General features: G+C 38.4%; 1 protein-coding gene across 3 annotated transcripts in view; it reads left to right on the forward strand.

The window, feature by feature from the left end:
- Positions 1-14353, forward strand: part of PHKB (phosphorylase kinase, beta) — a 199894-nt gene that overhangs the window by 134112 nt on the left and 51429 nt on the right. For all 3 annotated transcript variants that reach the window (XM_004690319.2, XM_012730657.1, XM_012730656.1), the window contains 2 exons: positions 12643-12698; positions 13428-13521. In XM_004690319.2, coding sequence (XP_004690376.1) covers positions 12643-12698; positions 13428-13521 — 150 coding nt within the window. The remainder of the gene's footprint in view (positions 1-12642; positions 12699-13427; positions 13522-14353) is intronic.

Raw genomic sequence — 14353 nt, forward strand, 5'->3', positions numbered from 1 at the left:
TTCTTCATCACATGCTTGCTGCTCCATGTGGCTTCCTCAGGTCTCCTTCTTGTTCTCCATCCAGCTTCCTTCTCTTCTCTGATTCCTTCTCTTCTTTTTCTCTGGTCAACTCCACCCTCCTTCTGAGTGGGGCAGGGAACTAGAACTTCCCCTTTTCCTAGGGACTGTTACTCTTGTACTAAGTTGCCTTTCATTCCAAATACCTGGATGCTGGGCCCTCTTGGGCTGTAACTCAGCTCCCTCATCTCTTGTCATTCCTTTGCTTGCCTGTAATCCAGACGCATTAGTTGAGTCATCTCAGCTCCTTAGTCACTTCAAGTGCATTCATCTTAAGGACTTTCTGTATGCTCCTTTTTCCGTTATCTACTCCCAGATGATAAAAATAGCCTCTTCCATCTCTAACATTTTCAACTCAGATACCAGAAAACTTACTTAGTCATTGTAAATACACAAAGGAGAAGAAAACAACAAAAAAGTGAGTTGGCTTACTGGACTTGCTTCCTTCCCCCATCCTTTGAACAACTGGTTTCTACATCTACTATTGGTGCCTCTAGCTGGTGCCTCCCCCACCAGATGTCCTTGGAAATGACTCAGGAACCCTGAGATTTTTGTGACTTATATGCCCTTCTTCTGCCTCTGCCTCCCCATCTCACTCTCATTTCCCAGTCTTCCCCTATGTTGATCTCTCAGTTGCATTTTGAGCTTCTTACCATTTATTGTTCCATTTAACTGGGATTAAAGCTATGTGAGTGCCATGAGTCAGCATTTCTCTACCAGGCCCATAGTCACCTTGATTGGCATTGTTTCTAGAAAACCTCTATGACTTTCATACTTCCATTTCATTAAGGTAAAAATCATAAAACACGGATCACAAGTGTTTCAGAAGGGGAATAAACAGTTTTACCAATCAATTCATTGTGATAAAGTGATGATCAGTATTCTCTTCTAAGATAATTGTATTCATTGAAAGGACTACTTTCAAAAAGTGCTGGTGATTGATTATTCATTTGGGCATTTCAAACTGACTTGGGAATTCTTTATTTACATGAATTTTTAATTTTTGGAGGAATGCTTTTAAGATTACATTTGTATTCTCTTTGAATAGAAAGCTTATATAGTTTAATGCAATATGTAAAAATAAGGAAACTAAAGACCATTTTCTCCCTGGAAAACTCTATTTCTTGAGCTTAGTTTGGCTTTTAAACCATACTTACTGTTCTTATTCCTCAGGTATTTCTACTTACTTTCCTCTGCTTCCCTATTTATTTTCTCCATGTTGCTGCTTTGGCTTGGTTGGAAATGTCAGAAGAAGATGCCAACATGTTCTAGTCAGGATGTGCCTGTGTTCAAACTGCTGCAGCCTGTTACTTTTCTCCTGCAGGAGAAATAATGCCGGTGTGGTATCTGTGAGTTGGAATTGAGATGTATAAAGCATCTGCCTACTCTCTTCAGCTAATGAGGTTTTGCTGAAAAATGAGTGTAATGAAAAAATACTGGATGTTGGCAGGACCTACTGATGAAAGCTAATGAGCATAAATGAGTTTCCGTAAGACCCCAAAAGTAGAGGCATGGAATGTTTCAAATGCACTGTCCTCGAGGCAAGATCATCCATGGTGAAGTGTGACCCATTTATTGTTGACTTTTTCTTTCTTTCTTGTCCTCCACCCTGTCCTTCTTTTAATAAAAGCCATTGAATCAGCAATAGCCAGTTATGTTATACCATATAGGACATATTAAAAATAAAACCATTTAGGCCAGGACTCAATACAACATTACAAAAATAAAAAGTGTGAAATTTGCATAACTGTATACACTACTTGCAGAAGAGATCGTTTTTAAACAGAATCACTAAGAACGAAATAATTCTATTAAAAAGAAGATAAGGAAATAGATGTCTTGGGCCTCCCTGGAGACCTAGGAGTTAAATCTCAGCATGATCACCACTGAGGCCTGAGTTTGATCTCTGGGCAGAAAGATGACCCATATGGCACAGCCCACCTCTCCTGTCTCCCCGCTACTCCCCTCAGCAGTGTATTTCAGTCCACTTGCCTTTTTCTGCTCTCTACTCTGTCTCTGATAAATTCTCTCACCCCCTGCATCTCAGGCCTACCTAACAGTTTTCTATAGAAAAGAAAAGAAAAGAGATGTTACTTTGCATTTTCTTAAAACCTGATCTCAAATGGATGAAGAATGGGCTCTTAGTGTGACACAAAGGCTTTTGATCACCATTCTGATCCCCAAGATTGCAACTCATTAACACAACTGTGAGGGCTGATGTTATGTGTCAACAAGACTAAGCCACAGGATCCCCAGAAATTTCCTCAAACATTATTCTGGATGAGGGTGAGGGTTTTTTGTGTGAGATTAACATTTAGATTGGATCAGGTCCTGAAAATGGGTAGTTATCTTTCTTGAAGACTTAACTAGTACAGGAGCTGTCTGAGTTAAGAGAGGAGTCACACTGAGTAAGAGAGGAGTCCATGCCTTTGGACTGGAATTCACTTGCCAGCCTGGTCTTCAAACTGCAGACTTCGTAATGTGACAGACTTCATAATTTCATATATATCCCTCACCCCATATACACCCTGTTACCAATTTTCCTATGAAGAACTTGTACTAACATAAACTGCAATAACTAATATAAAGCACATAATTCTTGGCCATATTGGCATGGGCCATGTTGACTATCGACATAACTTCAGTCAGGTTGAAACTTTACCATTGAGTGAGAAGTGTGATCTTTGCAAATTATTTCACTTCTCTCCACCTCAGTTTTCTGATCTTTTTTCCAGACTGTCCTTTATGTTTATTTTATAGATATATATTTACATCATTGTTCATTTTTGTACAGTGTATGCTTGTGTGATTTCTTCTCTCCGGTGTGTTCCCCATAAAATTCCCACCACTAATTTACCAGGGAACTATCACCATAGTCCCTTGTGCTCTTCCCTCCCCTGTTTTGATCCCTCTGCCTCCCTCTCTCTTGCAGAATGTCTCCAGCAATTCCGCTCCTAGGAATTTCCACAAAGGACACAAAAACATTAATTCAAAAGGATACCTCCACCCATATGTTTAATGTAGCACTGTTTATGATAGGGAAACTATGGAAACAACCCAAATGCCGAAAAATAGATGATCAAGAAGATGTTGTGTATATACACAATGGAATATTACTCAGCAATCAAAATAGATAAACTCATGCCATTTGCAGTAACATAGATGTTGTTGGAAGGGATTAAGCTCAGTGAAATATATCAGAAGGAAAAAGAAAAATGTAAAATGGTTTCACTTGGAAGAGGAATATAGGGGGACCAAATGAGGGATCAGGAAAAGAAGACAATAAAAATAAATACATAAACAATTAGCATTATACAATTATAAATCAATTTTCTGATCTTTAAAAATGGGAGTTCTTGTCTCTATATAGCATAACGCTTAAATAACACATGAAACAGAGCAGACTCAACACTTACCAATGTTGACATTCTCCACGGGACTACCAAACAGATATAAGCAATACAGGAATAATCTTATGAATAAGCTGTTATGTGATTTCCATGAATGCATTACTAATGAACTTCCCTGCCATTCTCCTGAAGAAGACTCAGACTCCCCCACTGCCCCCTCCGCAGTTCCAGCCCACTGGCCTTTCCTGATAGCAGTCTTTTTGCCACCCACGCGACCCAGCGGAGTAGTGCGACTGAGTGCTTTAGGTTGAGCGCTTGTTCCTCTCTTCATAAGCAAAATTAAACCTAACGTTAATTGCTCCACTGTGTAACCATAGCTATATCCACAGATTTCAGAATAAAAATTTGACTAGCCTTAAATGATAAAAGTTGTGAAGAGAGAACATTAATACATATGGTTTTAAGAAAAATAAGGTTGTGTTCTGTGTACAATTAAGTGAAAAGAACACTATGATATGGAGTTAGCTAGAAAAAGTGTTGCTAGTATACTGCCTTTTTTCTAAAAATGTGAGAATGTATGTATGTGTGTATGTGTGTGTATATAATTGTTTACTTTTATAGACAAGAGGAAATTTAAAAGAGATTTATATTACCATGGCAGTTACTTGACAGGTGGACAGGAGAGAACAGGTAAATGCAGGGAACAGGGGTGTCCCATATAAATTATCTATTGAAAAAAGTAAATTAAGAAAAGAACAAGGGGGAGGAAAATCATTAGGGCATATTCACATTTAAGTTTCTTTAGTACGCCCTTTGAAAGTTGTGTTGCACTGTTTTATTTATAGCTCCCAGCTGCAAATCTCTGAGCCTTGCTGCTTTGACCTGATTTGAGTAATTTAAAGCTAGAATCTAGACAGATGTACATGCAGTGTTTTAATTACTGTAGTTTTAAATTTCAAGCAAGGTGAATTACAATATTAATTCAGGTAGTGCCCAACTTATAGGCAAGTTGCGCTATAAAGGCTCATCCCCACACTTTATTTAAAATGATTAAGGTGGTAAATTTTATGTTATGTCCTTTATTATCACAATAAAATGTAAAAATAAATTTCTAATGTGCCTTACTCATCTGTGGAAATGAAGGGTTTTTTTATTTAATTTTTTAATTGTATCTTTTTTTTTTAAGATTTATGTATTTATTCATACAGAACTGGGGTACAGGCCAGAGATGCGGAAGGTGAGAGGATTCACCAGGGACAGAGTGGGGAGCAGAACAGGCAGATTGACGAAGTACACTGCTGAGGGGAGCAGCGGGCGGGCCAGAAGAGGTCTGCCACGCCATGTGGTCACCTCTGAGGCAGGGATCAAACTCAGGCGGAAGTGGCTTAAGCTTCTTAGTGCAGTGCTTTAACCCGCTGCACCACCAGGGATGGCCCGTATCTCTCTTTTCAAAAAAAATATTTAATGTTGAGAAGAAGACCTGGGGTTAGGCCAGAGGTGTGGGGAAAGGGGATGAGAGGATTCACGAGAGGCAAAGGAGGGGTGGGGGCAGAACAGGAGGATCCACTGAAATACACTCCTGAGGGGAGCAGCTGGTGAGAGAGGAGAGGTCTGCTGTGCCATGGGGGTCACCTCCCTGGCAGGGACTCAAACTCAGGCTGCCATAGTGGGTCTTTGTGATAACTGTGACGATACTTAACCCCTAGGCCACCAGGGAGGCCCAGAAATGAAAGCTTTAAATTAGAATATTTCTGTAAGTTGTTGGTGCTCAGCCATGATTACAATGGTACATTGATTACAAGGTACAGATGGCCTTTTTACCTTCCTTGATAGCTTATGTAAATATGTGTACATTTAGTTCTTCCCTCTTCCTTTGTTAAAGTGCCCTGTTTATACTGTAAATATTTGTCGTGTGTGCTCAAGAAGATTTGTTTTGCAAATAAATACAAGCAGCAATAGTAAACAAACAACAAATGAGCACCATCAAATGAGCACCAGCTGCCTTTCTTCAGCGCTGTGTATAGGCTAAACAATAGAGGTGAGCATGAGGACCCCTTAAGTGCTCATGCTGTCCTCATACAGACCCCTCATAAGCATTGTCAAGTGACTCACACAAACAGTACCTGCTTTTACTAATAGATACAGAAGGAATCTGGATACGGTGTTTGGGGTTTGTGGAGGAGCCTGGATATAGAGAATAGTTCAGGAACTAAATAGAACAAAAGCAGCAGGATATAGGACAGATAGAGGACAGTGGACAGAAACCTGAAATGGACATGAGTGAGCCAGTTTTTGTAGTGGAGTGTTCTTTTTTTTTATTTTATTTTTAAAAGATTTTATTTTTGTGTTTTTGCCTAGAAGAGCTGGGGTCTCGGCCAGAGGGTCATGGGATGGAGAGGATGAGAGGATTCACCAGGGACAGAGTGGGGAGCAGAGCAGGTGAATTTACTGAAATACTTGCTGAGGGGAGCAGCAGGCAAGACAGGGGAGATCTCCTGTGCCATATGTGGGTCAGCTCCTGGCTGAGGATCAAACGCAGGCAGTGCTGAGAGCCCGGAGCCCCTTAGAGAGGCCCCTGCAGTGGAGTGTTCTAAGGCAGACTGAAGGAGACACAGGGAGCTACCAGTAGGTGAGATTGTGAAGCCCTTGGGAAGCTGGGGTTTTGGGGGTAAGTATTGTTTTTGAAGTAAAAAGAGAAAGAGTATCTTAAACAGTATGCAAACATATCTGTTTATTCACCCATCTTTCTTCTTTTACTTTTTTTTTTTTACTTTTAATACATAGATTTATTTTTAAAGTTGCAACTTTGTAAGATGGTTTGCTTTATATACTATTTTATGATAGAAACAAAGGAGCTCAGAATCCTTCATGCCAGAAAATGATCATGATGTTACAGAGGTACCATCCACTTTACATTCTCGGTCGTGTTTTTACAGTATAAGGTTCCCTCGCCCCTCGCTGTTATCACTGTAGCTCTCCTTCCACCAGGGCACTCATAGTCCCCCCAGTCCACGTGATCTCCCCATCCCAAGATCAGTGGTCAGTTGTCAAGGTTTGGTTTTGAAGTTTGTCTTTGACTTTGTTTGGTTTTTACATATTCCAAATATAAGTGATGCCATCTGCTATTTATCTTTGCCCTTCTGAGCTGGAGTGATCGTTTCCAGCTCCATCATGTTGCTGCCTTGGCAAGAGTTTATCTTTTCTGATTCCTGAGTTGAATTTCATCATGTATATATTATCACATCTTTGTGATACACTCATCTGTTTGGGGGCATTTAGACTGTTTCCATTTCTTGACTACTGTAAATAGTGCTGCTGTAAACATGAGAGTGCAGGTTTCCTTTCGAGTGAGTGCTTTTGTATTTTGGGCGTAGATACCTTGGAGTGTGGCTGCTCGGTCTTATGGCATTTCTCTTTGTGGTCTTTTGAGGACCAGCCACACTTTCCATAGGGGCTGGCCAGTCTCCATTCCCAACAATAGCTTAGAGTTCGTTTTTCTCCATGCCCTCACCAGCACAGTTGTTTCCAGTCTTTTTGATATGAGTTTTCCTCACAGATGTCAGATGATATCTCATTATGGTTTTGACTTGCATTTCCTTTCTAATAGGTGATGATGAACATTCATGTGCATGATGTTTCATTTGTTTGTCTTTGGAGAATTTATTTAGCTCCACAGCCCATTTTTGCATCTTTTAATTGTGTTGAGTTCTCTTTGTTGAGCTATGTGTATTCTTTGTAGATCTTAGACAACAACCTCTTTTCCAATCTGGAGTTCTTTTATTTCTTGTTATCTGACTATTTAAACTAAAACCTCCATATTAAACAGAAGTGGTTGCAATGGGCTTCTTTTTCTTGTTTCTGGCATTAAAGACAAAACTTAGAGTTTTTTACCAATAAATATTATATTGGTTCTAGATTTGTTATATATGACCTTTATTGTGTTAAGGAGGCGCTTTTACTACAAACCTGTTGAGAATTTTTATCATATTATCATAATTGCGTACTGAATTATATCAAATGCTTTCTCTGCAGCTGTTGATTTTATATTTTTATCTTTTTGTTTTGTTTTGTGGATAAATGTATATTAAACTATCCTTGCTTATCTGGACAAATCCCACTTCATCACAGTGTATAACCCTTACATTTGCTAGTATTTTATGGAAAATTTTTGTACCAGCATTCATCAAGAACATTGGTATGTAGTTTTCTTGTACTTTTTTTTTTTAAGATTTATTTATTTATTCATACGGAACTGGGGTACAGGCCAGAGATGTGGATGGTGAGAGGCTTCACCAGAGACAGAGCGGGGAGCAGAACAGGCCAGATCGACAAAGCACACTGCTGAGGGGAGCAGCAGGCAGACCAGGAGAGGTCTACCTCGCCATGTGGATCTCCTCCGGGGCAGGCGGGGATCGAACTCATGCGGAAGTGGTTCTAGCTACTCAGTGCTGTGTTTCAACCCGCTGTGCCACCAGGGAGGGCCTTCTTGTACTATTTTTATCTAGTTTTAAATCAAAGTACTATTGGCATCTTAAAACATATTCGGGGACATTTCCTCTACTTGCTTTTTTAAACATAATGTGATGAATTGGGCATAATTTCTTTGCTAAAGATCTATCGAGAACAAAGACATAAAAAGCAGCTATATGTTAAAGAACAACTACATGTTTTTGATTGTCTCATGTCTATCATCTACTGCTTTTTGTTTAAAGGTTAGTATATATGATGGACTATTTTTGTGCACTGTTGGTCGATTTGATCTCAAACTCACGTTATTACTTTCCTCCTACACACATAATTTGATTGTCTGTTTCCTCTATGTCTTTTGCTTTTAGTACTTCTTTTATGTCTAGCTTGGTGTTCATACATTGTTTCAGTTTTGAATTTTCAATAATGTTCTTTTTTTTGGTTCGGAATGATAGCCTTGCAGAGTAGAATATTCTACACGTGAAATCCTTGTCCTCTGAGTACTTCAGTTATTTCTTGCCATTCCCTCCTTGCCTGTAAGGATTCTGTTGGAAAGTACATGAATAGTCTTATCGGTTTTACTGCTCTTTCCCTTGATTCTTTTTAACATTCTATTCTTGTCATTAACTTTCAACAAATTTATTTGAAATGTCTTAGAATGTGTCAGTGTGCTGTTACTTTTTGTCTTAATGTTCTCTGTCAATTATATACAGGCTCAAAATTGGTTTCATTTCAGCAACTCTTTGGGCCTCTTGGTTCATAACTTAAGGTTGAAATGATCCTTAGCAATTATTCCTTTAAATAAAGGTTCTATGTCTTTCTCTTCTCCTTATGGAACTCCCTTGATATGGGTTATACTTGTCACTTGGTTATCCTAAAGAACTGTTACACCATGTTTCTTTTTATTCAGTTTTTTTCTCCTTGTTGATGTGTTTGTGTATTCTCTACCATTGTTTTTTCAAGCTCACTAATTCTCTGCATTACCTTAGTTTATCAACTGTTGATCCAGGTGCTTAGGCTCTGGTTATTGAGAGCATTCAGATGTCTCAGTTTTAGCCCACCGTAGGGATAAAGCAGGTGTTTCAAATATCGCACCAGGCTGAAAACAGTAACCTCTGTAGTTTTCTAATTTGGTTATAGTATTTTTTTAGATCCATAATTCTCATCTTACCCATCGTGTATTTTCTCAATTTTTGTTGTTTACTGTTTTACTATATCTGTTGTTTCTCTTAATGCAGCAAGCATGGTTATAACTGTTAACCTTAAACTCTTCAGGCATATTCCTTAGTCCTGTTGTAAGTCTGAGGGTTTTTTTTTTTCTTTAACTTGGACATTTCTGATATGTTCCTCTGTCTCTTCATTTTTAGTTTTGTATGGGTTATAATATCATATAGTTTCCTTTTCTTAATAAATTGTCCTTATCATCCACCCATAAGAGGCTGGACATAATCATAGGTATCTTACAAAGGATCTTTCAGTATCTGTTATTTCACATATTGCTGCCTTTGCTCCTGTTCATATGGCTCAGATACTGGTGTAATAAGGAGTAATAGAAAGGCATGAATTGGAGCAATAGGTCACTGCAAGGTTACTTCCTGCTGTGGGTACCTGAGTCATATGTGCAGATTGACCGTGATCCTCACGTAGCCTTACCTTATGTGGAGTTTTTGCTCCAGTTCTTAAAATTCAGTGCTTATACTCTGATTATTGAGAGCATTCAGTTGTCTCAGTGTTTGCCTGGGGTAGAGGTAAAGCAGATGTTTCAAATATCACAGCCTCAGGCTGAAAAACTGTAGTCTAAGAGGAGACACAGTTGGTCCCCACTGGTTTGGGTTTTGATTGTTCTAGACTAGGATCCTCCTGCTCAAGCCAGTAACCATCACCTCTAGTTAGCCCATACTGCACACCGTGTCCTGTATGTCAAGTCTGAAATCCTCCAGTGCAGAATCCAGTCCCCTGTGTGAATGTGAGCCTGAGTTAAAGGCAGAGGGCCTTTGCCCTTTGCTCCCCTGGGTAGCGCTCTCATGCTGTTGCTGCAGTGCAGTTGAAGCATAGTGTTTCCTGCCACTTCTGCTGCATTCTTTCTCCTGATGTATGCAGTAGTGTCTGTTTATCTTTTAGGAGCTGTTGACTTTTGTTTTGTTGTAATTTAGTTTGAATATGTGAGGCCAGGAATTGGGTTTTCATCTGGCCACCATCTTGCTGGTCTTCCTTCTTTTCTTTGATGTGGTTTAACTGACATATAACATTACATGAGCTTTATGAGTTTTCTCTCTGTGTGTGTCCATCTGTCCATCTATCTGTCTGTCTGTCTGTCTGTCTATCTATCTATCATCTATCTATCTATCATCTATATATATCTTCCTAGTGCAATATGGTTACCCCAATAAATTTAGCTAACATTTGTCACATTTTTTTTCTTTTGATAAAAATTTTAAAGATTCACTTTCTTAACAACTTTCACATATGCAATACATATTACTAGCTATAGTTCCATGCTATAGATTATATCCCAGGACTTTTCTATTTTATAAATTTGAAGCTTGTACCTTTTGACACCTTCACCTTATTTTAAACACTCCTTACCCCACACTTCTGATTACTACCAGTCAGTTCTTTTTTTTATAAAAATGTAGAAGCTTGGGGGTTTTTTTTAGAGTTCACATGAGGTGAGATCATATGACATTTGTTTTTCTCTCTCTGACTTATTTCATTTTGCATAATGTCCTCAAGGTCCATCTGTATTGCAAATAGCAAGATTTCATTCTTTCTTCTGACTGTGTATGGCTTTTCCGTGTGTGTGTGTGTGTGTGTTATGCACACCACATTTTCCTTTATTAACTCACTAATTCATTGATGTATATGTAAGTTGTGTCCATATCCTGGCTATTATAAATGTTACATTGGACAAATTGGATAAATTCTCAGAGGTCCAGTTTGGGATTGCTGGATCATATTATAGTTCTGTTTTTAAATTTTTGAGGACCATTTATACTATTTTTAGAGTCAATGCACTGAGTGACATTCCTATGAATGTCACTTGTTATTTCCTGTCTGCTTTGACAAGTAGATATTTTATTATGCCAATTTACCAGGCAGGAAACTGAGACTGAATGGGGTTAATAGGTACAGAATTACAGAATAAATAACATTTGTTTAACAGTTCAAAGTATGTAAATATTTTATATTCTGTATGTTTGCTCCTTCCCTTATGTAATAGGCGGCCTAAGTATCATTATCACTAGCTTATAGATAACTATGAGTTAGGAAAACTTGCTTGGGTAGGCACTATCAAATAGTAAGCAATTCAGCTCTCTAACAGTCCTCTACCAGGATGCTTTCAGTGTTCGCCATAGCTAGTGGGCACTTCAGATCTGAGTACCCTGTTACACAAACGGAAACAACAGTATCCCAAGCAGGTCTGTGACTCAGAAAGAAGATACCAGCTTGCCAGTTATGATCTGTATGTTACTTTATGTATTGTCTGCATTCTAGCATACATATTCACTTGCTTTTGAGAATCTCCAACTGTCCTAAAGATGATGACCCACTCTTAAGGTTAACACTTCCTTTTGCTGAAGTAAATACTAGGTCTTACTAGAGAAGTAAGGTGTAATATTTTAATTTGTTGTTAGAAATCTTGATGCTATACTGAATAATTTTTTTTTCATCCTTTTGAGTAACATTAACGTTTAAGGTCTTTATCAAATAAAAATAGAATTTACAGCATTTAAATATGTATTTATTTTTGTTGGACTGTTACACCATATTTTCTCCTAAATATTCACTTAAATCACATGGAAGTCTGCCTGAAATGGCATTTTCATGACAATTCTGGGAACCATTCCTTTGATTGTATGATATTACTGCTGATATATGTGGCCTGGTATTTCTTGCTTTCAGCATACATAAATTTTAGTGGCATCTTAACTACCATAGAGTGGAACTAACTGATGGTAAATCAAGCATTTTACAACATATTATTGGGAATGTTGTATTCGTTACTATAAAGATATATATTTGATCAGTATTTACGGAGCTTTCTAACACTGTAATTTATTGGTATGTCTTAATGTTCTCTATTAATTATATACAGGCTTAAAATTGGGTTCATTTCAGCAATATATAGTATATGTTAATGACTTTTTTCCACACCAAAAAGAGTAGCAAAAATCTAATCTCTGATTAGAACTATTAAACCCAACAGTTTGTATATAATAAACATAGCCTTAATTATATAGTCAACGGGGTAGTTCTTCCTCTACCATAGGAACTATATGTTAGAATAAAGTTATTTTGATATATAAGATGCCAAAGGAAAAATGGCTAACAAGAAAGGTAATAGTGTTCTATGTGCTTAAGATGTCTCATATATGAATTCTAATTCACAATCATTTTTTTATAGAGAATACATAAATTGGTTTTTATTTTTAGTTCCTTCTCCTCCCTTCAGAGTTAAGTGATGGAAAATGACTCTCAATCTCCAAGCTACTCTTATGCATCATTCAAAATAGCCCTGACAGTTTAGTCCCTCTGGTAGTGGTGAGATTTATGACTCTCCATTCCTTGGTGTTCCATTACTCTATCTGCACCATCAAGTTGATTAGTAGGCAGTGGAGGCAAGAAAAAAGAGGCCATCACATAGAGCCAGCTGGTGTCCATCATTTTAATGAACTGCTTAGAGATGGTTAATATTGTTCTTGATTCTCATTGTAGCTGATGATGACAAAGCTTTTAACGTGTGTTTCTCTCTCATTCTGTGTTGCAGGGCCCACTGGAAAATGATTTGGTCGTTCATGTAGCACTTGTAGCTGAAAGCCAGCGGTATGAATCCAGATGGGTGGTGTGTCCTTGGAGGGGAGGGAGAGGAGCTGAATGCTTTATGCTTATACTATTGAGTGTGATCGAAGATACTAATTCACAGGCCCTTTGACAGGGTTTTAATGTCATTAAGGTTATGAACATCACTTTTAAGTCTTCTCATGTTTAAATACATTTGCTTTTGTTGATGTGCATATTAAAAACTGTGACCAGTGCCGATGTTGCCTGGGGTATAGCTTTGAGAAATAATGCAAACAGACCTGTGCTTGCCCTCTTTTTTTTTTTTTTTTTTAAGATTTATTTATTTGTGCATACAGAACTGGGGTACAGGCCAGAGGCTCAGGGGCGGCGAGAGGCTTCACCAGAGACAGAGTGGGGAACAGAACAGGCAGATCGACGAAGTACACTGCTGAGGGGAGCAGCGGGCGGGTCAGGAGAGGTCTGCCACGCCATGTGGTCACCTCCGGGGCAGGCGGGAATCGAACTCATGGGGAAGTGGCTTTAGATTCTCAGTGCTGTGCTTTAACCCGCCGCGCCACCAGGGAGGGCCGCTTGCCCTCTTTTTTCATCCTAGGGTACTCATCCGATGTTTGTGGAGAGCCCATGAGGGCCTCTAGATGCCAGTGCACATGGCATGCCACTCGCATTAATAAATTAATACTGTGCTCATGTTAACATTATCTCCTCCCTTTTGTCTCCTCCTTCATATGTCTCTTCTTTTCTGTTATTTAGCCTGCAAGTTTTCCTCAACACATATGGTATTCAAACTCAAACCCCTCAACAGGTAGAGCCCATTCAGATATGGGCTCAGCAGGAGCTTGTGAAAGTAAGTGATTGTGCTTTTTTTCTCCTTTGTAGAAGTGTTAGACTTCTGTGCAGTCAAGGAGCATTGTTAAAATTCAGCTCTAACATAGGATCATTACTGCAGAAATCTTTTTAATTAAGTTGGAAAACCTGTTTTATCAGATATTGTTACTAAAAGACAAATGCACTGTGTGTACATATCACATTCATAGGTATTGTTGATTCCTACTTGTTACTAAAATGTCTCTTGCTAACCTAGACTGAGCACTCAAATGACAAGTTACCCTTAGTTTTAGTAGTTGCATGTAAAATTAACCTTTACATTTATTCATTTTCCTTTTTATTAACTATTAGAAAACTTCACCTAATCCTTTGATGATAAAACTACTTCTCTTTTTATTTTGCCTTATTACTTGGATTACGAAGTAAATCCTATCCCTTTGGTTTTCTGGGCCCCCAAATAATTATAAGGTAATATCTGAGTTTATATTTGATGCCGTTACATACCTATTTGGGATGACATGGAAAGGTGACTTTTGACGCCTTTTACATGTACTGATGTGCAAATGGATCTGAAGTACTTATATCTAGGAATATTCCTTCTCATTAGGTGTAGGAAATTGTGAGTTTCTACTAAGTACTCATAAACTATCATTTTTATTTGTCAACTGTTAAAAACAACATTGGAACAAACTCTACTGTGTTTGGTAGAAGTGTTCAGTTTCTCTGGAGTGGTGGAAACTGTCATTGAGGTTGATATAAAAGCTTGTGGTCAAAGCCTTAATGTTGCAAACAATAATAAAAGTGTAGGGGACTGAGAGGCACAAGGCAAAAGCCTCAGAGTTGCTATAAAT

The sequence above is a fragment of the Condylura cristata genome, unplaced genomic scaffold (genome assembly GCF_000260355.1).
Source record: "Condylura cristata isolate star-nosed mole 26May11 unplaced genomic scaffold, ConCri1.0 scaffold00028, whole genome shotgun sequence".
In the NCBI taxonomy this organism is placed as follows: domain Eukaryota; kingdom Metazoa; phylum Chordata; class Mammalia; order Eulipotyphla; family Talpidae; genus Condylura; species Condylura cristata.